This window comes from Culex pipiens, chromosome 1 (assembly GCF_016801865.2).
Source record: "Culex pipiens pallens isolate TS chromosome 1, TS_CPP_V2, whole genome shotgun sequence".
Taxonomy (NCBI): domain Eukaryota; kingdom Metazoa; phylum Arthropoda; class Insecta; order Diptera; family Culicidae; genus Culex; species Culex pipiens.
The window spans coordinates 128,115,859-128,141,847 of NC_068937.1; the positions used below are offsets into that span (position 1 = coordinate 128,115,859).

The following is a 25,989-nucleotide window of genomic DNA, read 5'->3' on the forward strand; positions in this document are numbered from 1 at the left end:
AGAATGGACCGCCTAAGGGAAATGCACCAAAAACCATAGAAAAACAAAAAATATATGTATCCAGTGTAGTAGGCTTATGCTTTGGAATGTTCCCTTCAATGTTGTATACTTGGTTGATGAAATTTTTTACTTAAAACTATTTTTGTGCCACTCTAAAAAAAAAAGTTTTTTCGACTAACTTTCCAGGGTGCGGGGCAGAATGGACCACCTTAGAAAACAAGCCATTTCTTCTAGTACAACGTTAAAGGGTGATAAGAAATTACTTGAGGGACCTTTCCATTATAGTTTCCATGAAATTTGATCACTTTTATAAAAATAGTAACTTAACAAAACAAAGATTTTTAAAAATAGTGTAAATATGTCGAAAAAAGACACTATTTTTACAACTAAGCGTCAAAACAACTAAAAAATCAACTTTTGTTGCATTACACGTGATTTGTGAAGCTACCAGGAGTGAAACAATCCATTTAGCTCAATTTTTTTAATTTCTGATTGTTTTTATAAGGAAGGAAAAGGGTGGTCCATTCTGCCCCCAAGTGGATTTTAATTTAACACTTCCACCACCAAGCCTCTAAATAATTTGAAGGTTCCGTTGTTGTTTGTATACCTTAGTAGTAGCATCTAGTAACGTTTAAAGCATTGAGCAAACTTTTTCAAACAATCCAACTTTTCAGAAAGCTTATTTAAGAACCTCGAAATAAACAACATTTGCGTGGTTTTGTCAATAAATTTACATTTTTGCTCATAATTCGAAAAATACAATGAATTCAAACGTCGTTTTCGGTATGGTGATGCTATTTGACGTCCTTCATAAGACCCTTGCCTTACAGTTGGTCTAAATCCATTCTAAAGCCCAAAACCAAGGGTGGCCCGTTCTGCCCCATGGTCCATTCTGCCCCCCCCTGCCCCTATGGGATTTGACAGCGCGCATTTGCCGAAAGTGAGGCGCGTCGTTTCGAAGCTGGTATGCCGCGTGTCTTTTTCCGGAATACGCGCAATATCAGGGGGCAAAAAAATGATTTATCGAAAAACTTCAAAATGTTTAGAAGAAGTTAAAAACAATTTGAAATGCATTTTTCCACTTTTAAAATCATATTTAGGATGTTTGGGCTCGTTTGAAAAAATATTGAATTTTTGTGAAATTCCACAAGAGCAAATTTTCTTAAATACTTCTTAGATATTTTGAGAAACCAATGATAGCAAAACAACTGGACTGGTGTAGAACGCCTTTTAAACACTATTCTCGTCCAAATGTTAAAACCAAAATCAATAATTGGATTGTTCCAAGTTCTACGTGTTAGGTGGCAACCGCGAGCAGCTTGGTGGCAACCGCTAACAACTGCATAACAACGTTCGTAGGACACCGGCAAGGTGTCACCTGACATAATTTTCATTCCTACCCAAACCTGTTACAATAAAGACCGTTTTATTAAAAGCTCTGCCTTTTAGCGGTAAACGCTCTTCGGAAGGAATCGGTCAAGAAAAATTTCAAATGGGCAGCAGCGGCAGCGAAAGCAAGCCAGATAGGGTGAAGAAAAGCCCCAAGAAATCGTTCCCTCTCCTTTTTTCTGCTGTTCGTAAAGCTGTTTCTTGACCCCTTTCCTTCCGATCTGCGTACTAGCCTTTTACTACGAAAATGCAAGTAATTATAACATTTTTTATACTTTTTTTCCTCAGGCTTCAATGCCCGTTTTACTCAATTTCTCTTTGTCGTCGACATTTTTGAAGCTGATGTCAGTAAATAAGTTTCGATATAATACAATAGAGCTTTATGACGTTTCGCGTACACACACTAGCGCACCATTTGATTTTGCTGGCCGGACAAAATTTAACCTCACTTTTTTTCGTGTACGTACACGCAATACATGCGCACGTAAATAACTCTATAGATCTGGGCTCCTAGAACACGCTCTAATCGAGTGAAATGAATTTTAGTGAATTACCTCCCGCATAATCAAAAACCATCGGCGGAATAGTCCAAACTATATCACCACTAAAAGAGATCTAGTTTTTTTACCTTTTTTTGAAAAAGGTCTTATAAACTAAATTTTAAGTTTTTGCTTTTTGGGTGTTTTTAGAACCGCCTTGAGTCAGGGGTATTCAAGAACACCCAAAAAGCATAAAATAAAAATGTTGTTTTTATGACCTTCCAAAAAACTCATACTCAAGGATGTAGTTACCACCTTTACAATCTATACAAAACCATATTGAAACTGATCGTCAAATGATGACAATTTCGTTGGAGTAAGTCTAAGTAAGTAGCAGCAGCTAATAAAAAAATTGTAAATTTCGGGTATAAATAGTATATGAAATCATCTTAAGCAACCATGTTCACCCTCCCAGTCACGACGTTCTAGCAGGATTCTAACAGAGTTCTTACAGAGCTGGATATTCTTACAGCATTCTAGCAGAAATGTTCCAACGTTCTAGCAGGATTCTGACAGAACCAGCTCTGCTAGAATATTTCGTGACTGGGCTCGAGCAACCATACGCACCCCCTTTATTTTTGATACCTCCAAATATAGAGTTATCTACGTGCGCATGTATTGCGTGTTTGTACACGAAGGATTTTTAGGTTAAAATTTGTACCCGCCAGCAAAAACAAATGGTAAGCTAGTGTGCGTGAGATCGGGCTTAGATAGCTCTATAGTGAATATGTAGAGAGCTTTATGACGTTTCGCGTACGCACACTAGCGCACCATTTGATTTTGCTGCCTGACAAAATTTAACCTCACTTTATTTTCGTGTACGTACACGCAATACATACGCACGTAGAATGCTCTAGTGAAATAAGTTGGTTCACCGTATTTGAAAACCAATTTTCTGCAGTGAAATTAGCAAAAATCTGCAAATTTACTTGTCAAAAATCGACAGAATCCGCACAGGCACCCTGTGCTGTATTGTAAACAAAAGCACCACAAGCTGTCAAAGCACAAACTGCGCCTCGTCCAAGACAAGAAGATGCATCATTCAAAAACATTAATATTCCAACTTGTATCTTATGTTGTTTGAACTTCAATCATGAACAAAAAGCAAAGTTTATAACATTTTAAATTATTCGAAAAGTCGCGTATTTTGGCCTTTTTGAAAGTGCCCTTACAAAATACAGTCATACGACTGCCAAAAGTTTTTTTTTGTTAAAATGTTTTAGAAAATCGTCTATCTGTCTGTGGCTAAGGAGGTAAACAATATCCCAAAAAGTTGAATAAGTTTGGATGTGTTTCTGCTAAAGTTCGGTTCCTTGGTCCACGAAATCCTGCAATGACGTCCGCCGAGCAAGTGCTGGCCGCCAAGCAGGCCCTAATGGTGGCGCTGGGTGAAAAGTGGCCCCTCTACCTGGCCAACATGAAGCTGTGGTTCCGGAAGAAATCCACCCGCGAAGAGTTCGACCTCGAGTCCCGGAAGCTGTTCAGCTCGGACCAGATTCACCTGCACAACAAGTTTCTGCTGGCGATTTTGAACAAAATCGACGCCGTGTCCCCGCCGCAGTCTACGGCGCCGGGTGCGGACCGGAGTGCATCTGCTGGCGCTGGTGGGGGAAGTTCCAAGAAGCGCAAGCGTTCGTCCAAGTCGTCTTCAGAGCGGGTCACGTTCGAACCGGCCGCGGTCGCCGAGTTTATTCCGGAGCTGGCCGATTTCGAGCAGTCGGTTGCGGCGCAGAGTGCCACGATTCCGACGATTCGGTACGCGGCGCAGGAACTGTTCCTGCCGGATAATGGGTTGGTGCTGGGCCGGTTGCTGGTGGGAGCTTGGGAGAACGGGTTGGCGAATGTGGAGGAGAACGCGGTGGAGCTGATTGTGCACGCGGTTCAGGTCCTGCTGAAGAACATTTTGCAGTCGGTCATCACCAAGCGAAAGCATTTCCGGACGACGGCCAACGGCACGTTTTCGTACGACGTTGGTCACCAGTTGGCGCACCCGTTTGTTCGTAACACCGTGACCAAAACGAAGATTGACGACGAACCGATCGAGCTGGACAAGGAGATAACGACGGTGTGCTACCTTAAGCCGGCCCCCGGAGAGTCCTCGTTTCTGGCGTCTTGCGGCGAACCGTACCCGAATCAGTCCAAGAAGATCACGACGTACGACGTGTACAAAACGCTGCTCAACCGGAGCGTCATCCCGTCACACTCGGTTTACTCGATGAACATGGAGCGGATATCGAGTCTGCTGTCTTGAGGAACGTTGTTGGGCGATAAGGTAAAGTAAGGCTCTTGGTTAATATTAATTTTGATGATTGGTAAGACATGTACTACAAGGATTTCTCTAGCAAGAAATGGACAAATGAAAAGAATTCCCTTAAACAGTGTATCAATATATTATATTGCTCTCGATTTTACAACTTTGCAAAGACCGGCTTTTCTCCCTTGCTCTGCGATGCCATAACGGCGTTGATAAAGTCCTCACTCTGCAAATTGGCCATATTCATCTCCCGAATCTGGTCCAATCCCTCCTGGTTAGTATGGTCCAGCGAGTAGACCATGTTCTTCTTCGTTCCTTGCACGGCCAACGGGCTCTTTCCCGCCAGCTCCGTAGCCAACTCAACGGCACCCCGAATCAGGTCCTCCCGCGATTCAAACACCTTGCTGATCAGCCCACACGCGGCCGCTTCGTCACTCTTGAACTTGCGTGCCGTAAAGCACAGCTCCCGCGCCAAACTCTGACTTCCGATCACTTTTGGCAATCGCTGAAGCGTCCCTACGTCCGCGGCCATCCCGATGTCCACCTCCTTCACCTGGAACCAGGCGTCCCACGAGCAGTACCGAATGTCCGCCGCCGTGATCAAATCAACCCCAGCCCCAACACAGGCCGCGTGGACCGCCGCAACAACAGGCTTGTAACACCGTTCCAGCGAGCTAATCGAGTCCTGGTACAGCTTGATCAATCCCTCAAACAGCCTCGCCTTCCGCCCAATATCGTCGATTTCGCCCAACTCCGCGCCCAGCTTCATCATGTCCAGCAAGTCAATCCCAGCTGTAAAGTGCTTGGCTCCGCCCCCGGACAGCACAATCGCCCGACAGTCTGGATCGTCGTGCAGCCGCGAGAAGCATTCGCCCAGCTCGATCCACATCCGCTTGTTGAAGGCGTTCAGGCGGTCAGGACGGTTCAGCTCAACGTGGACCACAAATTCGGCCGGCGTCGACAGTTTGAGCGTTTCGAAGTTGTACGAGGTGTTGGCCGAGCAGAGCGAGCGGACTGGAAGGGAAGACCCTGCCAGATTGTTCATCACAGTCGGTTGACCTGGAAATTGTTGTGAAATTCAAACTTTTTGCTTATCTCTTCATCAATTTAATCTGTAGATTTCAATTCTTACCTAACATTTTGGTTGACTGTTTTAGCACCGAGACACAATTCTTAATCATTGTAGCTTAAACAAAAAAATAACACGTTTATCTACAAAATATCTGCAAACTGTACAAAAAAGCACTGAAACTGCAATTTCACTATCTTCAAAATGGACTTTGATCTGCTCTGTGAGATGTTGGATGTACGGAGTCTACAAGTGACGACGGCTACCTCTAAACCGGGTCTCGCGTACGTTTGAGCAGGACAATCTGTAGTCCAGTAAGAGGGACAGAGTGAGAGCATCGAATAAAAACAGGCGAAATCCGAATGGGAAGGGATGACAATATATTACCAAAATATGATTTTTTAAATTACATTTTTGGTTGTTTTCAACAGTTATCAATAATTATTATGCTAGTCCCTGCTTTGGCAAGGTTGCTCGGATGGCACGTCGATGTGGTGAAGATGCTTTGATTTGGCATAATTTATAACGCAGCCCAACATGTATTTTTTAATATTGAAATAATATTGAAAAAAAAAATGCATTTTGTAATTTGATACGCAACCTACGGGTATTTTTTTTTTGCGGAACTGGATTTGATGTTAAAAGTATTAAGACAACAAAAAATAAGATTTTTTATTGTCCTGATTAGAGTATCCGAAGTTCCAAAAAACTTTGGATAATAGAGTCTGGGCAGTAAATTTTTTTTAACCTGTAAATTTTCTGAAATTTTAAAATTTCAAAAATTTTAAAATACTTGAAATAAAAAAAAATCAGAAATTTTAATATTTTTTTCAATTAAAAAAAAAATAAAATGTCGTATGGCCCTATTTTGGACCTACTATGCAAAGCATCAACATATTTCGCATTGTTCTCAGGAACGGTTTAACTAATTTGGCTCGTTTCAGGATTATTTTGTGCCTTAATTTAAGCTTAACAAAGTGTACTATTGAAAATTGAAAATAATTTAACCATTTCATTTTAATAAGCGTTTCAAGTAAAACATTTTTTTATGCTTTTTGGACTTATTGAATGTACTTTGGAGGCATCGCTGAACCTATTTTGGACCCACACTCTGATTGGTTGAAATTTTGAAAAACTCGAATTGCGGCGTGCGGCGGCAACAAGCACACTTACAAAAACTCGGTTTGATAAACCAAAGGGCCTATCCACGATTATAATTTGGAAAATATTTATTTCAGAAAATAAAATAATTATGATAAACGATGATAAAACAATGGATTTGAATTTGGAAACGAGTTTTAATTATATTGAATGGAAACTCACGCATACCAGGTCTCTGTCCTATTTACAATTTACGTATTCTTACAACCTAATTTTTTAAGCATTAGAACATAGAAGACAACCCGTTATTAGTCGCAATTAAAACACCTGAACTTAAAAATTAAATGAATAACATAGATACATAAACAGTTACAATGAAAAAAGGTTCTAAATTTTACGCAGAGCTGAATTTAAATATTACAAGCCTTACCCGACAAACTTCGTTCTGCCTTTTTTCGGGTGTTGACGTTTTAGCCTTTTTGCTTATTCAGCCTCCTGTGATCAAAATTTGATTTTACGTAACTTTCTCCATACAATTTGTCGATGCTCCGGAATCGGTTCCAGCATATAAACCTTCCTTGGGCTTATACGAACCTAACGCAACAAAGAGCACCTCGATCCGGCGCTCCGTATTGAACTGATTCGCGTTTGAACAAAACCGTCGAATTTTTTTATATATATATTAAACAGTCCAGAAATTTTAAAGGGAGATTCCAGCTTGTAACTTGGTGTGAAACTTTCTCATCTGTCATGTTAAACTTTACAGTTGCTTGACAAAAAGTTTAACAACATGTTGCACTTTTAAAAACAATGTAAGATTTCAAAAAATCTTTCACGATCTCCGACACTTATTTTTTTTTCCTGTGAAACAAACCAAATTTTGTTTGTTTTCCAGTAAAGAGATGACAATTCAAAGCATCCTTTATTTATAATTCGTAAATTGATCGAGAACTGATCGAAAAATTGATTTGTTTACAACTAGCGCTTAGGATCTTTTTAAAACTAACCCAAGATTTTTTTTAAATTAAATTCATACGATTTTTTCAAAAACCACTCGTATGTTAACAGCTCCTGTCACGGTGACAGCTGACGATTTAATGAACTAGGCCCTTTAGGTTTTTCAATCGTTTCCACTTCAATTCCAACAGGGTAGCCAGTTCGCATTTTTTATCATCTCTATCATCAATTTGCATTTTTATCGTTTAAAAAACATATTTTCATTGTTTCTGTTAATCATTTGCTTTATAAAGCTTCGATTTCTTTCAAATAATTACAGTAAAAAAATGCAATCCAAAATATTAAATTAAAAATATTCAATTAATTTCAATGAAATATCGAAATAAAATGAAAAACAAAACTGGCAACACCTTGTTATACATGTGTTGGTGATAGCTTGAACCGACGGCAAAGTAGCTCCAAAAGCTGATCCAACGCGGTTGATTTGAAAAAATATTTTGAATTGATTTTTTTTTTTTTTTCGATAATAGAATAGTTATTACAATGGTTTAGTGACGAAAAACATAAAAGAATTAAATAAACAACAGTTACATTGGCTTGGAAACCGGACGAAATTGCTTGATGTCAGTGCAAAACAGAAAAAAAACTTCAAGGTGTCGCGAGCCAAATCTGATAAGTAGGGTTAGTGAAATTTCACGATTTCGCGGACAGCGTGAAATCCGCGAAATTTGGCTTTTTCCGCGAAATTCCGTGAAATTTTATGTTTGTGTGAAAACGTAACGATTTTTCTCAAAATAATTAATCACACTAAAAGAGGAATAAAAATAATCTTAAGAAATACTGTAGAATTAAGTGAGTGAATACCCTGGTTTAATTACTAATATAGGTTTAATGATATTTGAAGATTTCGAGGACGGCGTTAAATTCGTGAAATTTATCAATTTTCTCAAATCATTTTTTAAAATAACAACTTGATAATGATAAGTATTTCATCCAAAAAGTCTAATTAATTAAATTTTATTAGTTTTCAATCAAAAAGCTTGAATATTTATGTGTGTCAAGTTGATTTGAACCATTTGAAGAAATGTTCAGATTTTTGAGTTTTTCTAGAAACTAACTAAATTAAGTAATATTTTCATTTTCATTTTACTACTATTTTATTTGAAAGGTATAATTTTGAAAACAATTAGAAGAATCAAGCTTAGTTTTATTCAAAATAAAATGAAGAGTATTTTTTATCTTTGAATTTTAAAGATATTTGTTTATTTGGGTGGACGATTCCCGTGAAAGTTAAAAAAAACTACTTTTTTGTTTGAATAACATTTCGAACAAAAATTTCGATTATGTTAAAAAATTTATTATTTTTGCAAATTGATTTTGAATTGAGTTTTTGAAAAGTGAGCTAAAACCATTAAAAAATATGTTTAATGGGCTAAATGTCGCAGAAAATTCAATTTATTCTACTCATTTTGACTGGACAAGATTATAAAATCTTGCTTTGATACGAAATTCAATAAAATGTAAAATGATAAAACAGTAATTAGAGAAAACATTTAAGTTTTTTAGTCGAATATTAAAAGAGCTGTTGAGTAAATGAGAATACGCGTGCCCCTGTTTCAAAATATAAATAGAGCCCATCCATAAATCAGGAGGATTTTTTTTTTTTTTTTGAAAATTGGGTACTAAAGCCCTATGTAAATTTTTAAGTACAACGGTAAAAAAACACGATTAAAAACCATTTCTGATCACTTTTTTCATTTTAATGCAAAATTATTTTTTTTACAAGACAACATTTTTTCGATGGATCAACTATGGTCCCCTTGGAACGAGCTGTCAAGTAGGAGCTTTTCTGTCAAGAAGGACCGCGAAGTTAATTTTTCAAAATTGATTTAAAAATCCATTTTAAACTCTTTGTGGTCGTACAAAGGGTCAATGTACTCAGAAAAACAAGCTTTATCGCTTTAAACAATAATATCAGCAATTCAAGCTTCATTTTAGGACCCAATTAGGAGATTTTTTTGTGTCGCATTCAAATTGAGTAAAGATTGCTTTAATTTATTGAAGAATAATATATAATGAAGCATAAAAAGTAGTTTCTGTGATTTAAACATAGGATTATCAGAGTTTTTTTTTAACATTTTCAAGTTCCGCGAAATTTGCGTGAAATTTGGTGTTTTGAAATTGAGGTCCCCGTGAAATTTGCAATTTTCGAGCGTGAAAAATCACTAAGCCTACTGATAAGCAACGAAGCCGGAATTTTTGGACCTAATCGATGTGCTAGGAAAATGGTAGGAAATACGAATGGCTTTGGAAAAAGTGACTGAAAAAGCGGAAATAATCAAAAATGTTAACATTTTTGGAAGAGGTAAGCTACAAAACGATCCTGCTTACACTTTCTGTTGGTTGAATTCAGTAAATTCGTACATTAAAAGCCTGAACTACCTCGATTCATAAAAATAGGTCCAAAATAGCTACTAGGTCCAAAATAGGGCCATACACCCTATTTTTTATTTTTCAAATTTATAAAATTAATAAAATTAATGAAATTAATTTATGAAATTAATAAAATTTATGGAATTTATAAAATTTATAAAATTAATAAATTTATTAAATTTAATTAATTTTATAAATTTCATAAATTTATAAATTTCAACAATCTCAAAAATTTCCAAAATTTTATAAATTTTATTATTTTAATAAATTTTATTAATTTTATAAATTTCATAAATTTATAAATTTTAACAATCCCAAAAATTTCCAAAATTTTATAAATTTTATTATTTTAATAATTTTTTTTTTAAATTTTTAGAATTAATTCAATTTATAAAATTAACTTGAAAATTAATGATTTTTTAAAAATTAATGAGTTTATAACATTAATGAAATTTATAAAATTTATAAAAAAAAATAAGTTAATGAAATTTAAAAAAATTATAAAAAAAATAAAAATTAGTGAAATTTTTAAAAAAATTCTAACTTATAATAAAAATATTAAAATTTTAGAAATTATGCAATTTTTTTATATTTTGTTAGTAATTTGTTTTAATAAAATAATATTTATTTATTTCTCAAATTGCTTTTAATTTATTTTTATTTTTCATTAAAAATATTTTTAAAAAAACCTGATACAAATTTTGCTTGTAATTTAGCTCGTAATAGTAGAATTTCCATTGTAATTTTTCGATGGTAATTAGTTGATGGTAGATTTAATCTTATTTTCGAGAAATTACGATCGAGTGCAATAATCACCACGTTGAAATGCTGTCGTTGCGATTTTGAGTCACGCTTAAGTGCCTCATTCCATTGGTCGCCTTCCCTAAGGTGTCCAGATAAGGTCCAGCTTGTGACGATAGAGATAGACTTTCCTTTCCTTTACTAGCACCATACTCTCTTTGGGAAAGTTGTAGAGTAACCGAATATGAGTTCGTATTGTTTTTTTATATATCAAAATAAAATGAAAACTGCCACATTAAATTTAATCGCTTTTCGCAATGTGGGGACTAAACCTAACCCAAAAACTTCGAATTCGTCGAACCATAGGATGGAAATGTAACCATTAAACAACTGATTTTGACGGTTGAGTGCCTTTCAGTTCTAATTTAAATAGACGTCACATAATTATTAAAATCCACCTTTTTTGTCTCTTTGTATCAGAGAAAAAAAAGAAATAATTAGCTTTTCGTTGTTACTTTTTAAAAATAATATGATTAAAAATTAAATCATAGTCAACGATATTTGAAAACTCATGCTAAAAGCGACCGTCAGTGCTGAACGCACTTGACGTTGAAACAAACGAAATCGAGCTCGGAATTCAGGCAGGCACGATTCTCTCTCTCTCTCTATCTGTTTTTCTTATCCTCTCTCTTTTGTTTTGCTCAGCCCTCTGTCACGACGGCCATGTTTATGAAACCTAAATGTTCGACGCGAACATGAAGACGCAAAGAAGATGAAGAACGCATTTGCTGTCAAAATTTAAAAATAATCAAACCGCGTGGTAAAAAAAGGCATTAGGTCTATTCCCGTACCTGCAGAATTGCAGAATTTCTGCAACTTCTGCAGAATTCTGCAGCCAGCATAAGTCACTTTTTAGCAGCACGTTCCCGTACTTTTCAGCTCGCTCTCTTCATCTCTCTCTTTTGCAGAAGTTCTGCAAGGAGAGGAGCCACAAAACTTTTGCCTGGGTAGCGCGTTCCAGTACTTTTTCTGCAATATTGTACACAGTTGAGTGGATTTACTCAAATTGGGTATTAAAGTTTTTTTATTATTTAAAAAAGGGATTGACAAAAATTGTAATTTGTAATTGAAATAAGTTTACCTCTAGAACGGTGACTTATTTTTTAATGCAACTCAACATTTTATTTAAAAGATGCTTATGATTAGGTAGACATTTAACATTACAAACAATTAAATTTTTTTACATCAGGTAAAAAATAGAAATGAGAGTGGCAAAAATGACAAACAAAGGTTTAATTTAGAAGAGATCATAAATACCGTAATCTGGGGTGAATCGGGACTACAGTCTGAATAGGGACAGCAGTTTTTAGAGCACTTAAAGCTTTTAAATTTGGATATGGATGTATACATTTTGTTGGCCTGAATCTGTTCTAACCGAAACCAACCAGAAAAATCAAAATATTGTGCTCCAACATGGTAAAAACTGCTGTCCCAATTCGCCCCATGTGTCCCGATTGACCCCAGTTTACGGTACATGTTTTGATAGCAGAGCATTTGAAGGTTTTTTTTAAATTCAGGACATAACATAACAAAATTATGGATGTCACATGGAAGAACAACGGTGACGCAGCAAAATTGAAAAATATTAGAAAGTAATTGAATCAAAGCTCAAAAATATGGAAACACATAGATTACGAAATCATAACTAAAAATATAAAAAAAACTAATATTTTTAAATTGAGTAACTAAAAAAAAATCAGGTACTTGAGAAATTTAAAATGCAAATATTTATAGAAAAATAAAAAAACACAAATTCAACGCTGAGCAATTCTCTACCAAAACCGGAAATGGATTTTATTTGTATTTTTTGATTTGGCTCAAACTTTGTGGGGGCCTTCCCTATGACCAAAGAAGCCATTTTGCATCATTAGTTTGTCCATATAAATTTCCATACAAATTTGGCAGCTGTTCATACAAAAATGGTACGTAAATATTCGAAAATCTGTAACTTTTGAAGGAATTTTTTGATCAATTTGGTGTCTTCGGCAAAGTAGGTATTGTTAAGGACTATTTAGAAAAAAATAGGTACACGGAAAAAAAAATTTCCCGATTTTTTTATTAACTTTTTTTTCACAAAAACTCAAATTCCCAAAATACGTATTTTTTGATTTTCGAGATTTTTTTATATGTTTTAGGGGACAAAAATCCGCAACTTTTGAGCTATAGAGAAACATGGTCAAAAAATCTGCCGCCGAGTTATGATTTTTTGAAAAACTGGTGATTTTTGGAAAAAATTGAAATTTCATACATAAAATTTTTTTGACCTCATTTTTTTATGCAAAATTGAATTTGCAATCGAAAATTACTTTACAGATTTTTTGATAAAGGGCCCCGTTTTCAAGATATAGCCACCGAAAGTTTGATTTCAGCGAAATATTTGCAGTTTTTCGATTTTTAAAAATAGTGACCATGAGTGACCATTTCTAAAAATATTTTTTTTGAAAAGTTCAGAAAATTTGCTATAAAATTGTCTAAGAGACATCGAAGATTGGACCTCTGGTTGTTGAGATACAGCGGCTTAAAGAAAAAGAAACACGAAAATTGAAGTTTTCTACGTCTCACCCAGGGATGGTATTTTCTCGTTTCCTTGCCGATGGCGAGGGCTTTTAAATATCGTCCCTCGCTCAAATCATAAAATTTTCGGCGTTCTCCCAAAACTGCATCAAGAGAGCGAAGCGAAAACGACGCCGATTAAATAGCGAGCAACGAACAAACCGATGCGTAAGACGGAAAAAAATCTCTCACACGGCCAGTCCCCTCGCTCAAAAAGCAAGAGAAAGAGCAATCGTGAAATTCTCTCGCCCATAAGCCCTGTAGAAATGAGTTCATTTGTGTGCGTGAGCTCCAGTGTATGTATACAGCAATTTCGTGTGCGTGTCTCTCCGGTTGGAACGATAGTTCCATCGGAGCCAGCGATACGGTATTTCTCGTCGGTTCGTTGGGCTTTCGATATTCGCGATAGCAAGCCGACCATCACTCGGCTGCGAAAGAGAAGAGAAATTTTAAGAGACGAGGAACGCGCCGAAATATGCATCAATGATAGTGCGATGGTGATGGTTTACCTACCCTGGTCTCACCCAAACAGCCACGATTTTCTAATGACGATATCTCAGCAATTAATGGTTCAATTTTCAATGTTAATACATGAAACATTCGTGAAATTTTCCGATCTTTTCGAAAAAAATATTTTGAAAATTTTTAAATCAAGACTAACATTTCAAATGGGCATAATATTCAATGTTTGGCCCTTTTAAAATGTTAGTCTTGATTTAATTTTTTTCAAAATATTTTTTTCGAAAAGATCGGAAAATTTCACGAATGTTTCATGTATTAACACTGAAAATTGAACCATTAGTTGCTGAGATATCGTCATTAGAAAATCGTGGGCTGTTTGGGTGAGACTTAGAAAACTTCAATTTTCGTGTTTCTTTTTCTTTAAGCCGCTGTATCTCAACAACCAGAGGTCCAATCTTCGATGTCTCTTAGACAATTTTATAGCAAATTTTCTGAACTTTTCAAAAAAAAATATTTTTAGAAATGGTCACTCATGGTCACTATTTTTAAAAATCGAAAAACTGCAAATATTTCGCTGAAATGAAACTTTCGGTGGCTATATCTTGAAAACGGGGCCCTTTATCAAAAAATCTGTAAAGTAATTTTCGATTGCAAATTCAATTTTGCATAAAAAAATGAGGTCAAAAAAATTTTATGTATGAAATTTCGATTTTTTCCAAAAATCACCAGTTTTTCAAAAAATCATAACTCGGCGGCAGATTTTTTGACCATGTTTCTCTATAGCTCAAAAGTTGCGGATTTTTGTCCCCTAAAACATATCAAAAAATCTCGAAAATCAAGAAATACGTATTTTGGGAATTTGAGTTTTTGTAAAAAAAAAGTTAATAAAAAAATCGGGAAATTTTTTTTTCCGTGTACCTATTTTTTCTAAATAGTCCTTAACAATACCTACAACTTTGCCGAAGACACCGAATTGATCAAAAAATTTCTTCAAAAGTTACAGATTTTCGAATATTTACGTACCATTTTTGTATGAACAGCTGCCAAATTTGTATGGAAATTTATATGGACAAACTAATGATGCAAAATGGCTTCTTTGGTCATAGGGAAGGCCCCCACAAAGTTTGAGCCAAATCAAAAAATACAAAAAATAAAAATGGTCGAAATCGGCCGGTTTTGTAGAGAATTGCTCACGCTTCAAAAATTCAAATAATTAAAAATTAAGCAATTCAAAATGTTTAAAGTTTAAATAAGCTTAATATCAAAACTCAAAATTAAGAAATTAAGGTTGAAAAATACAAAAGCTCAGACCTCAAAAATTCAAATACTTTGAATTCAAAATAAAAAAAAATTAAAAGTTTGAGCTTCAAAAACTCAAAAACCACAGTTAAAAATTTCAATGAAATTATAATTTAAAAAACGTAAAATTTAAAAAAAATTGTGAATAAAAAAAATATTATAATTGAGTTTCAATTATAAAAAATAGAAACAGTTTGTACTCTATTATCCGACGACCTCTTCAAAATTTCTAATCTCTAAGTCTTCTAAATATGCGTTTCTAACCTAGAATATGACTCCAAAATATGTGTATTTTTTATGATTTAAGAATTGTGGTGTAGAGTATACCGTATAATTTTTAATAAAATTTATATCAATTTTAAATAATATAAAATATGATGTGTAAACAACGTAACTTATGTTCCAGCAATAATTTTATGGTCATCAATTATATAATCAATTATATTGATTATTTGTTTGGTATAGTCTTATACCTTTTTTATGATTCCTTCATTGAAAGTTCAACAAAATACTTTTAATATTTTGGTTCATATTTATACGACAAATTAGTAGCACCGTCACAGGTACAATTTATAATTTGCCAATTAAATTTACCTATTAAAAAACAACTGAAAACAACTGAAGATCAATAATCAATCCTTAAACAAATATTTATTTGAAATTTATTCAACTCAAAAGCAATGTGTCTTTTAATAGTTTTTAAAAACAATTTGTTTTTATGATACAAATTGTTTGATGAGTTATTAGCCGTGCTGTAATACTGGATTAACTTAACAACTTTTGATCAGGTAAAAATACTAACACTAAAAAAATAATAAATTTGCTATACCATTACATTCATGAACTAAGCCTGAAATCGTTAACATAAAATATCGTACTCAATAAAACCAGACATTAAAAAAATATCCCAAAAACCATCAATTTCAAATATACAAACGTCCCTTCAAAAAGACTACCTAAATTTAGTAATAATACAACATCAAATTTATTGCAACTACATAATAGTAAAATGCTTGATTTAACCCAACTTGCAAATTTTATGTAAGCGTGTACTCACACCAACTTGCAGTTACTTTTCAACACGAAAGAGAAGAGAGAGCTTGCAGAAAAGTACGGGAACGGTTTTGCTGCAACTTCTACCTCTCTCATTGCAGAAGTTCTGTCTGAGAGAAAAGTTACTTTTGTTGCAGAAAAGTACGGGAACGCTCTGCTGCCAATTTCGTGCAGAATTGCAGAATTCTGCAGTACGGGAATAGACCTATTATTTCATAATGTTGAAATGATTTCCATGAAAAAAAACGGCACGGGACACGGGAAGGATTTCCAAACGCAAGTTCCCGAAGGACCCTATCCGCCAGAGACTATGGATAAATGCCCCGCGAAGTGGCGATGAACTTCTTGAGAGTCCACGAAAGCTCGGATTCTACACATGCACGCGATTCCTTCGATTCCCTGTGCGAGTCAACAGCGGGAGTGGGCCAGTCCTCGGAGAAGGTTATCGAAGGATGCTCGGAAAGACCAGCTCCGCCACAATCACCAGAATCACGGATGTTTCTGCACTTGGTCGGTTACTCCCTGCCGGAGATTGCAGCGAGTTGTTCGGAAGGATCAACAGCGGGACTTGGCCAGTCCCCGGTCCAGTACTACCCGGCAAATCTTCCCGGTCAATCGGAAGCAACAGTTCTCATTTTTTTTTCGTAACAGATTTGCACACACAAAAAGAGATGTTTCTTGAAAATTTGGTGTAAACAAACAGACAACACCAATACTGCTACACTCACAGAGCCCACGCAGTAGTATTAGTGAAGAGCCCACGATAAACAACGTGGGCTCTTCACTAATACTGCTACGTGGGCTCTTCGAGGTTTTGGTGACTGTCAAACGTTCTAGCCATTTACAGTGGTGCCAGGGGGTTGGTTTTGCTAGTGCAATCATGCGTGGTGGCAGCAATCATTTGAATGCAGTTAATAGTTAGAATGGTGATCGAAATCCTTTCAATTTTTTTCTGAACCATTCAAATATCATCCAACTAAATTTCGCCCCATAGTCTCTTCCATTGCAGCGAGTGTCACTTTCGGAGAGGGATTTTTTTTCTCATACTCGGAATGTTTTTGCTTCTTCTCTTTCTGCCTTCAGCAAACGCAGAAAAGAGGGTGCATAAATATTTTAGTTGGCTTCAGGCCATCGTCCGCTGCAGATCACATCGCGGTAGTGCTCGTAAAGATCTCGGCGCAGCAAGCAAGCACCACGTTTAGAAAGTGCAACTTGGCAACACTACTTAAACGTAGGCTAGAAGAGATAGTTTGTGGCTTAGCGGGAAGAAAAGTGGGATCAAATTTAGAAATATATGCAAATCGCGTCACTTTTAAGCGAAAAGGAAGTTAGTATCGCAGTACAAGGTGGTGAAATTCAGAGTATTTACTTAACTCAAACAAAAAAAACAAGCAGATAACTCTATACACCTATTATATCTTGCTGCGGTCAAGTGTGCGAGTGATGTAATAAGCCGAGTGTACTTAAACCAAACTGTTGCACACCAGTAAAACAGATAGAGTCTGGAGACACATCGGCTATTTTGAATGCAAATAAAGAGCAACGAGGAGAATTGGCGAATTTGCTCGATTACTTCAATTGATAACGGTGGGAAGACTGGAAGCAAGAGTTTACTCGTCAGGAACAAACAGGTGAGTCGAGCGTCTGATATTATTTTGATCCAAGTAATCGCTGGTTGAGGGTGGATGTGATGGTACGACACGTTGCGTGGCCAGCTTAGACGATGTTGCGTGCTCGCGAAACTAAGCTTTGCGTTTGACCTTGAAGTTGTGGCATTTGGTGACGCTTTTGCGGTTTCCGAATTGTTCCTGGAAGGTGCAAACAGGGCTAATTGGATTGTTCTATCTAGTGCAGACTGTCTTTCAAACGTTGTTTTCGCAAGCCAATCGAAGACCTTTTGACTCTGATGCAATCATCAATGTTTTGTGGGAAACTCCGAGAGTGATGAGTTGTGTGGTTCATACCGGATGTTTTGCGGCGTCGTAGTTATATAGTCAGGCTTATTTGTGGTTATCTGCGTGACAATCGTGAAAATTATTCAAGTTCATGTTCTGGGGGAATGGTACATGCTCTCAATTAGCAGTGTATTGTAAGATGCAACTAAGACATGCCGTTATCACGCACCATGATAGCGCGTACAAAATCAGGGCACGTAAATTGCTACGTTTATCAAAATCTTGGCGTGCGCCTCTGATACCAAAGAAGTGTCTGCTGATAAAAGCATGCTTCTGAAAGGTTGTTAACGAACAGTACCCATAGCGTGACGATAACATTATCGTTTTGAATGAAAAAAAATTAATGTATGATATTTTTTTATATTTTTTATAGAATTTTATGAGTTTTTTTTTTTTTTGACTTTTATAACCTATCTTATGAAACCATGTTTTTATTTATTTTTTTATAAATTTTATGATTTTTTGTTAACTTTGTTCAATTTAAGTTTTTTTTTTCTGGTATTAGGATTTTTTTGTTAATGTTATTGAATTTTTATATTTTATTATATTTTTTTTGTTGATATTTCTAAATTTTTATGATGTTGTGTTTTCATGAAAAAAAAACATAATTCCAACTTTCATCATTTTGAAGCAAAAAGTATCACTTTATAAACTACTATACTACCCCTGATCGCATAAATGTCCCATATGCATTTTCATCGTTTTTGAGTTAATGGTGCAGTTTGGTTCAACATCGTGTGCTCTTTCAAAAGAGCCTATAACATCCAGTACTTTGTTCTGGAAATCAGGAGGAAATCCAGTTTTTTATGAAAAATTAACACGTAGCCTTATGTGTGGGACAAACTTGAATTGCGTTTTTCTCAGCTTGCTGTTTTTGCATATGGGACATTTATGCGAACATGGGCAGTATATATATACTACATTTATGCTACTATCCACAATTTGCAAAATATCAACAAATTTACTGAAAAAATAAAATTTATAAAATGTCTTTTTTTCGATCTAGGGTAAATAAAAAAAAGTGTTTAATTAAAAATGCAACAACTGTATTCTGAATAGTTTTCAAGTTTTCTCGAAAAATTTAAATTTTAGTCAATATTTTTTGCAAAAAAAAATGAAAGATATTTAAACATTTTATGTTTTTTTTTATTTCTTGACTTTTTTTATCAATAAATCTTAAAAATTGTTTTTAAATTTATTTTTTTTACTATTTTTTTAATATGTTAGATTTTTTTAAAATAATTTTTAATTCAATGATTTTGTGTTCTTTAATGAAAAAAAAAAATCTGACTGTCAATATTTTGAAGCAAAACGTATTACAAAATGCTTTATGTACTATAACAGTTATGATGTTATTCAAAATGTGCAAAATATCGATGAATTATGAAAAAAATCATAAAATTTTATGTCTTTTTCCGATCTAAGGTCCCAAATTCAAAATTTGTTGAAAGAGCATAATTATGCATTATGCATTGTATTCTGAACAGTTTTCAATCAATTATACTATTTTTTCTTATGCTCATTTAAATTTCAGTCAATAATTCAACGGATTTAAGATTGTTTATGAATTTTTTGATTTTTTTTTATTACACGAATCTTGAAAATAATGTTTTGTTTTTTTTTTGCAATAGAGCACACGCCATCGAGCAGGTTTTTGCTTTTTGCTACGAATGTATTTCTTATGGAGAGAACTGTCAAAAACTGCTCGACGGCGGATGCTCCATTGAACACTTCCATTCGAGCAGGTTTTGCTTATTTCTACAATGTATTCCGCTTACGAATCCGGTGCTCTATTTTTAAATTTTATTTTATGTATAAGTTTCACGAGTTTTTGTAAATTGCTTTATTTTTTTTTGGTGATAATTTTTTATTAAATTTTATGATTTTTTAATAATATGTTTTGAATTTTTGAATTCCGAACGCCCAATTTTTTTACACTCACTCAATTCGTGTCATATGACTGACTCGTAAAATCCTCTTTAAACACTATTTTGACTTTTTTTCAAACAATTGAATGCTTGTAGACTGTGAAAAACACTTAAAACAACCATAACTTATATTCAAAATTACATTTCCACGCATAAATACGAACTTTTTGTGTAAAAACTTGTTTCTTTATGTGTGTGCGTGCAACGTCGAATGAGCGTTGGTCGACTACTGCCTCGCATAGAGATATCCACGCGAGAGAGTGTGTTAGAGAGCACGTGGTAAACAGCTGTTTTTTACAGGCGATTTGTCTACTCGATTTGCCTATGTCTGCGTAAAAAAAGTGTAAACAAAATCAGCTGCTTGGAATTCAGCCAATCACAATCGATCAAAACCAAAACAATACTTTAAATACAAATACTAACACAGAATCATGGTGTGCGTGAGAGAAACCGTGGAGATCTCTATTGCAGCTGCTCCCCACATAGAAAAATGGGCGGAAAACGGCCAAAAAGCGGGGACGTTTTGCCTGAAAGCGGGCCCGATTTTCAGCACGCTTTTTCCCCTCGTTGTGGCCCATTGCGTGCCAGAATGCAACATTTAGGCGGGCGTTACGCATTTTGGCCGCTGTGTTACGCCCGTCTGTGGCACGCTTTTGGGCCCGTTTTGACCACGATAACGGGCCTATAAACGGGGGACCGACGTGCCGGAAACCGGGGGGTTTCTCCTTCCTGTTTACTTCGGATTTCAAGTTAGGGCGATTAAATAAAATAGGGTGACAAATAAACACGACAGATTATTATTTTATTTAAAAAAATATTGAATTAACAACAAAACTTAAACTATTTACCTAACTAGCTAAAAAAAGTTTTAAGTTAAGTTAAGTTTAGATAAATTTATTTAAAATTAGTTTAATTCAGTTAAAATCAGTTAACTTGAGCTAAATTTAGTTAAATATAGTTAAATTAAGTTAAATTTATTAAGATTTAATCAAAATTAGTTGAAATTAGTTATATATAGTTAAAATGAGTAAAATTTAGTTAGATAAAATAAAATTTAATTAAGTTGTAAAAGATTTCGCTTCATTTATTTCAATTTAGTAAACTTTGGCTAAATTAAGTTTTATCAAGTTGAAATTAGTTAAAGTTTAGTTAACTTTAGTTAAATTTAGTAAAATTAATTTAAATTTAGTAAAATTAGGTAAAATTTAGTTACACGGATAGAAATCCGGTCCGCAATACCGAAACCAAATTGTGTTGAAATCGATAACATCGTTTGTTTTCGATTTCGTTTCAAATGTTTTCAAAAACGACAACATTTTCATCACTTTCGAAACATTATGTTTTCGAAAGCGCCCCTCGCTTTCCTCAATTTTTTTCGATCGTAACAACTGTCAAACGCAACCAAAACCGCAACCGAATTCCCAACCTGCGACAGTTTGTTTATGTTTTGTTTTTTTCGAGTGTTGGCCAAAATGAGGTGCGCTTTGGAACCGGTGGTGAAGGTACCTGCACTGCCCGGGCAATGTCGGTGCCGAAGCTAGCGGCGGATTTCCGCGGAGCCCGGCCCCTAGTAAGCTCACTCTTAAGGCAAAGTGGACACGGACTGCGGAATCAAAAGAGGACGGATTCGGACCTCGCACCACGAGGAGCGTCCAATACCGTTAAATCGTGTTTCCAAAAAGTGTGGTAAGTTTGAAAGATTCTAGCTTCCTAAAATCCCACAATTTAATCATCCTTTTCCCTCAATAGACAGCGACGCTGCCTTTTTCCAGATGCCTTTGACCACGAATCTGACCATTGCCCAGGGGCATCCTTGAGAAGGCGTACCACGGAATGGTTTTGGCGGTGGGACTAATAGTTCATGTCGTGCACTCCGGCGTTAGCATCGAGTGGGGTTATGGCGTCGGGGTACTTTTCTATTCCATTGAGGAGTGAGATGCAGAAGAGCGAAGAGACGAAGAAAGCAGAAGAAGAAGAAGACAGAAGAAGAAGAAGAGAAGAAGAAGAAGCACAGACGAAGAAGAAGAAGAAGAGAAGAAGAAGAAGAGAAGAAGAAGAAGAAGCACGAGAAGAAGAAGAAGACGAAGAAGACGAAGGAAGAAGAACGAAGAAGAAGAAGAGAGGACGAAGACGACGAGTTTTGGAGTGTTGGAGTTTTGGAGTTTTGGAGTTTTGGCGTTTTGGAGTTTTGGAGTTTTGGTTTGTTTTGGAGTTTTGGAGTTTTTGGAGTTTTGGAGTTTTGGCGTTTTGGAGTTTTGGAGTTTTGGAGTTTTGGAGTTTTGGAGTTTGGGTTTGGTGTTTTGGAGTTTTGGCGTTTGTGGAGTTTTGGAGGTGTTTTGGAGTTTTGGGGTTTTGGAGTTTTGGCGTTTTGGAGTTTTGGCGTTTTGGAGTTTTGGAGTTTTGGAGTTTTGGAGTTTTGGAGTTTTGGAGTTTTGGAGTTTTGGAGTTTTGGAGTTTTGGAGTTTTGGAGTTTGGAGTTTTGGAGTTTTGGACGTTTTGGAGTTTTGGAGTTTTGGAGTTTTGGAGTTTTGGAGTTTTGGAGTTTTGGCGTTTTGGAGTTTTGGCGTTTTGGAGTTTGGAGTTTTGGAGTTTGGAGTTTTGGAGTTTTGGAGTTTTGGCGTTTTGGAGTTTTGGAGTTTTGGCGTTTTGGAGTTTTGGGCGGTTTTTGGGCGTTTTGGCGTTTTGGAGTTGGAGTTTTGGCGTTTTGCTTGATGGAGTTTTGGCGAGTATTGGAGTATATTGGCGTTTTGGCGTTATGGGAGTTTTGGAGTTTGGGCGTTAACTTTTGCTAATATGACTAAATGCTAATATTCGAATAATGGCGATATAATGCGTATATAGGCGTATTTGTCGTATAGGCGTACACGGCGTTTTTTCGTTTTGGCGTTTATTTGCGTAAATTCTTTAATTCTACATTCTAAAATTCTAAAATTCTAAAATTCTAAAATTCTAAAATTCTAAAATTCTAAAATTCTAAAATTCTAAAATTCTAAAATTCTAAAATTCTAAAATTCTAAAATTCTAAAATTCTAAAATTCTAAAATTCTAAAATTCTAAAATTCTAAAATTCTAAAATTCTAAAATTCTAAAATTCTTAAATTCTTAAATTCTAAAATTCTAAAATTCTAAAATTCTAAAATTCTAAAATTCTAAAATTCTAAAATTCTAAAATTCTAAAATTCTAAAATTCTAAAATTCTAAAATTCTAAAATTCTAAAATTCTAAAATTCTAAAATTCTAAAATTCTAAAATTCTAAAATTCTAAAATTCTAAAATTCTAAAATTCTAAAATTCTAAAATTCTAAAATTCTAAAATTCTAAAATTCTAAATTCTAAAATTCTAAAATTCTAAAATTCTAAAATTCTAAAATTCTAAAATTCTAAAATTCTAAAATTCTAAAATTCTAAAATTCTAAAATTCTAAAATTCTAAAATTCTAAAATTCTAAAATTCTAAAATTCTAAAATTCTAAAATTCTAAAGTTCTAAAATTCTAAAATTCTAAAATTCTAAAATTCCTAAATTCTTAAATTCTAAAATTCTAAAATTCTAAAATTCTAAAATTCTAAAATTCTAAAATTCTAAAATTCTAAAATTCTAAAATTCTAAAATTCTAAAATTCTAAAATTCTAAAATTCTAAAATTCTAAAATTCTAAAATTCTAAAATTCTAAAATTCTAAAATTCTAAAATTCTAAAATTCTAAAATTCTAAAATTCCAAAATTCCAAAATTCCAAAATTCCAAAATTCCAAAATTCCAAAATTCCAAAATTCCAAAATTCCAAAATTCCAAAATTCCAAAATTCCAAAATTCCAAAATTCCAAAATTCCAAAATTCCAAAATTCCAAAATTCCAAAATTCCAAAATTCCAAAATTCCAAAATTCCAAAATACCAAAATTCCAAAATTCCAAAATTCCAACATTCCAAAATTCTAAAATTCCAAAATTCCAAAATTCCAAAATTCCAAAATTCAAAAATTACAAAATTACAAAATTACAAAATTCCAAAATTCCAAAATTTCCAAAAATTCCAAAAATTCCAAAATTCCAAAATTACAAAATTTCAAAATTTCAAAATTCCAGAATTTCAAAATTTCAAAATTTCAAAATTCCAAAATTCTAAAATTTTAAAATTAAAAACTTCAAGAATTCAAAAATTCCTACATTTTTAAATTCCTAAATTCCTTAGTTCCTATATTTCTGAAATTACTTAATTTCTAAATTCCTAAATTCTTAAATTCCCGAATTCCCAAATTTACAAATTCACTTATTCACCAATTCCCAAATTCTTAAATTCCTAAGTTCCCAAATTCAAAAAAATCCCAAATTCACACATTCCCAAATTCCGTAATTCTCAAATTCCAAAATTCCCAAAATTCCAAAATCCCAAATTTCCAAATTCTTAAAATCCCAAATTCCCAAATTAACAAATTCTTAAATTCCCAAATTAACAAATTCACTTATTCCCAAATTCTTAAATTCCCAAATTCACAAATTCCTAAATTCCGTAATTCTCAAATTCCAAAATTCCCAAAATCCCAAATTTCCAAATTCTTAAATTCCCAAATTAACAAATTCTTCAATTTTCAAATTCCAAAATTACCAAATTCTTCAATTCCCAAATTAACAAATTCACGAATTCCCAAATTCTCCAATTTACAAATTCCCAAATTCTTAAATTCTTAAATTCCTAAATTCCTAAATTCCTAAATTCCTAAATTCCCAAATCCCCAAATTCCCAAATTCACAAATTCTTATATTCCCAATTTTCTAAATTCCTTAATTCTCAAATTCCTAAATTCCTATATTCTTAAATTCCTAAATTCCTTTATTCCTAAATTCCTTTATTCCTAAATTCCTTTGTTCATAAATTCCTAAATTCCCAAGTTCCTAAATTCCCAAATTCTCAAATTCCCAATTTCAAAAATTCCCAAATTCCCAAATTCTTAAATTCCCAAATTCCCAAATTCCTAAATTCCCAAATTCCTGAATTCCCAAATTCCTAAATTCCCAAGTTCTCAAATTCCCCAATTCCCAAATTCCCTAATTCTTCTATTCCCAAATTCTTAAATTCTCAAATCCCTAAATTCCTTAATTCCTAAATTCCCAAATTCCTAAATTCTCAAATTTCTAGATTCCCAAATTTCCAAATTCCCAAAATCCCAAATTCACAAATTCTTACATTCCCAAATTTCTAAATTCCTAAATTCTCAAATTCCTAAATTCCTAAATTCCTAAATTCCCAAATTCCTAAATTCCTAAATTCCTAAATTCCTAAATTCCTGAATTCCTAAATTCCTAAATTCCTAAATTCCTAAATTCCTGAATTCCTAAATTCCAAAATTCCCAAGTTCCTAAATTCCCAAATTCTCAAATTCCCAGTTTCCAAAATTCCCAAATTCCCAAATTCTTAAATTCCCAAATTCCTAAATTCCCAAATTCCCAAATTCCCAAATTCCCGAATTCCCAAATTCCTAAATTCCCAAATTCTCAAATTCCCCAATTCCCAAATTCCCTTATTCTTTAATTCCCAAATTCTTAAATTCTCAAATCCCTAAATTCCTTAATTCCTAAATTCCCAAATTCCTAAATTCTCAAATTTCTAGATTCCCAAATTTCCCAATTCCCAAAATCCCAAATTCACAAATTCTTACATTCCCAAATTTCTAAATTCCCAAATTCTCAAATTCCTAAATTCCTTAATTCCTAAATTCCTAAATTCCTAAATTCCTAAATTCCTAAATTCCCAAGTTCCTAAATTCCCAAATTCTCAAATTCCCAATTTCCAAAATTCCCAAATTCCCAAATTCTTAAATTCCCAAATTCCTAAATTCCCAAATTCCCGAATTCCCAAATTCCTAAATTCCCAAATTCTCAAATTCCCCAATTCCCAAATCCCCTAATTCTTCAATTCCCAAATTCCCAAATTCTTTAATTCTCAAATTCCTAAATTCCTTAATTCCTAAATTCCCAAATTCCTAAATTCTCAAATTTCTAGATTCCTAAATTTCCAAATTCCCAAAATCCCAAATTCACAAATTCTTACATTCCCAAATTTCTAAATTCCTAAATTCTCAAATTCCTAAATTCCCAAATTCCTAAATTCCCAAATTCTCAAATTCCCAAATTCCCGAATTCCCAAATTCCTAAATTCCCAAATTCTCAAATTCTTTAATTCCCAAATTCCCAAATTCAT

General features: G+C 34.1%; 2 protein-coding genes across 2 annotated transcripts; one reads left to right on the forward strand and one right to left on the reverse strand.

Annotated features, from left to right (window-relative positions):
• The first annotated feature begins 3,153 nt into the window (after positions 1–3,153).
• On the forward strand, positions 3,154–4,252 carry LOC120428286 (transcriptional adapter 1-like). The gene has a single exon (XM_039593278.2). It carries the CDS (start codon positions 3,262–3,264, stop codon positions 4,177–4,179), a length of 918 nt encoding a protein of 305 aa, XP_039449212.1. The 5' UTR covers positions 3,154–3,261; the 3' UTR covers positions 4,180–4,252.
• A 42-nt stretch (positions 4,253–4,294) lies between these two features.
• Positions 4,295–5,537, reverse strand: LOC120428284 (delta(3,5)-Delta(2,4)-dienoyl-CoA isomerase, mitochondrial). The gene is made up of 2 exons (XM_039593277.2): positions 5,315–5,537; positions 4,295–5,241 (listed from the first exon to the last, which is right to left on the reverse strand). The coding sequence occupies exons 1-2, from the start codon at positions 5,361–5,363 to the stop codon at positions 4,337–4,339; spliced, it is 954 nt and encodes a 317-aa protein (XP_039449211.1). The 5' UTR covers positions 5,364–5,537; the 3' UTR covers positions 4,295–4,336.
• Between the last annotated feature and the right edge of the window lie 20,452 nt (positions 5,538–25,989).

Bases quoted from the DNA above. Each gene is read 5' to 3' on its own strand.
- LOC120428286 (XM_039593278.2), top strand. From the start codon at position 3,262: ATGACGTCCGCCGAGCAAGTGCTGGCCGCCAAGCAGGCCCTAATGGTG.
- LOC120428284 (XM_039593277.2), bottom strand. From the start codon at position 5,363: ATGATTAAGAATTGTGTCTCGGTGCTAAAACAGTCAACCAAAATGTTA. The intron at 5,242-5,314 runs GTAAGAATTGAA...AACAATTTCCAG, and splicing joins ACAGTCAACCAAAATGTTAG to GTCAACCGACTGTGATGAAC.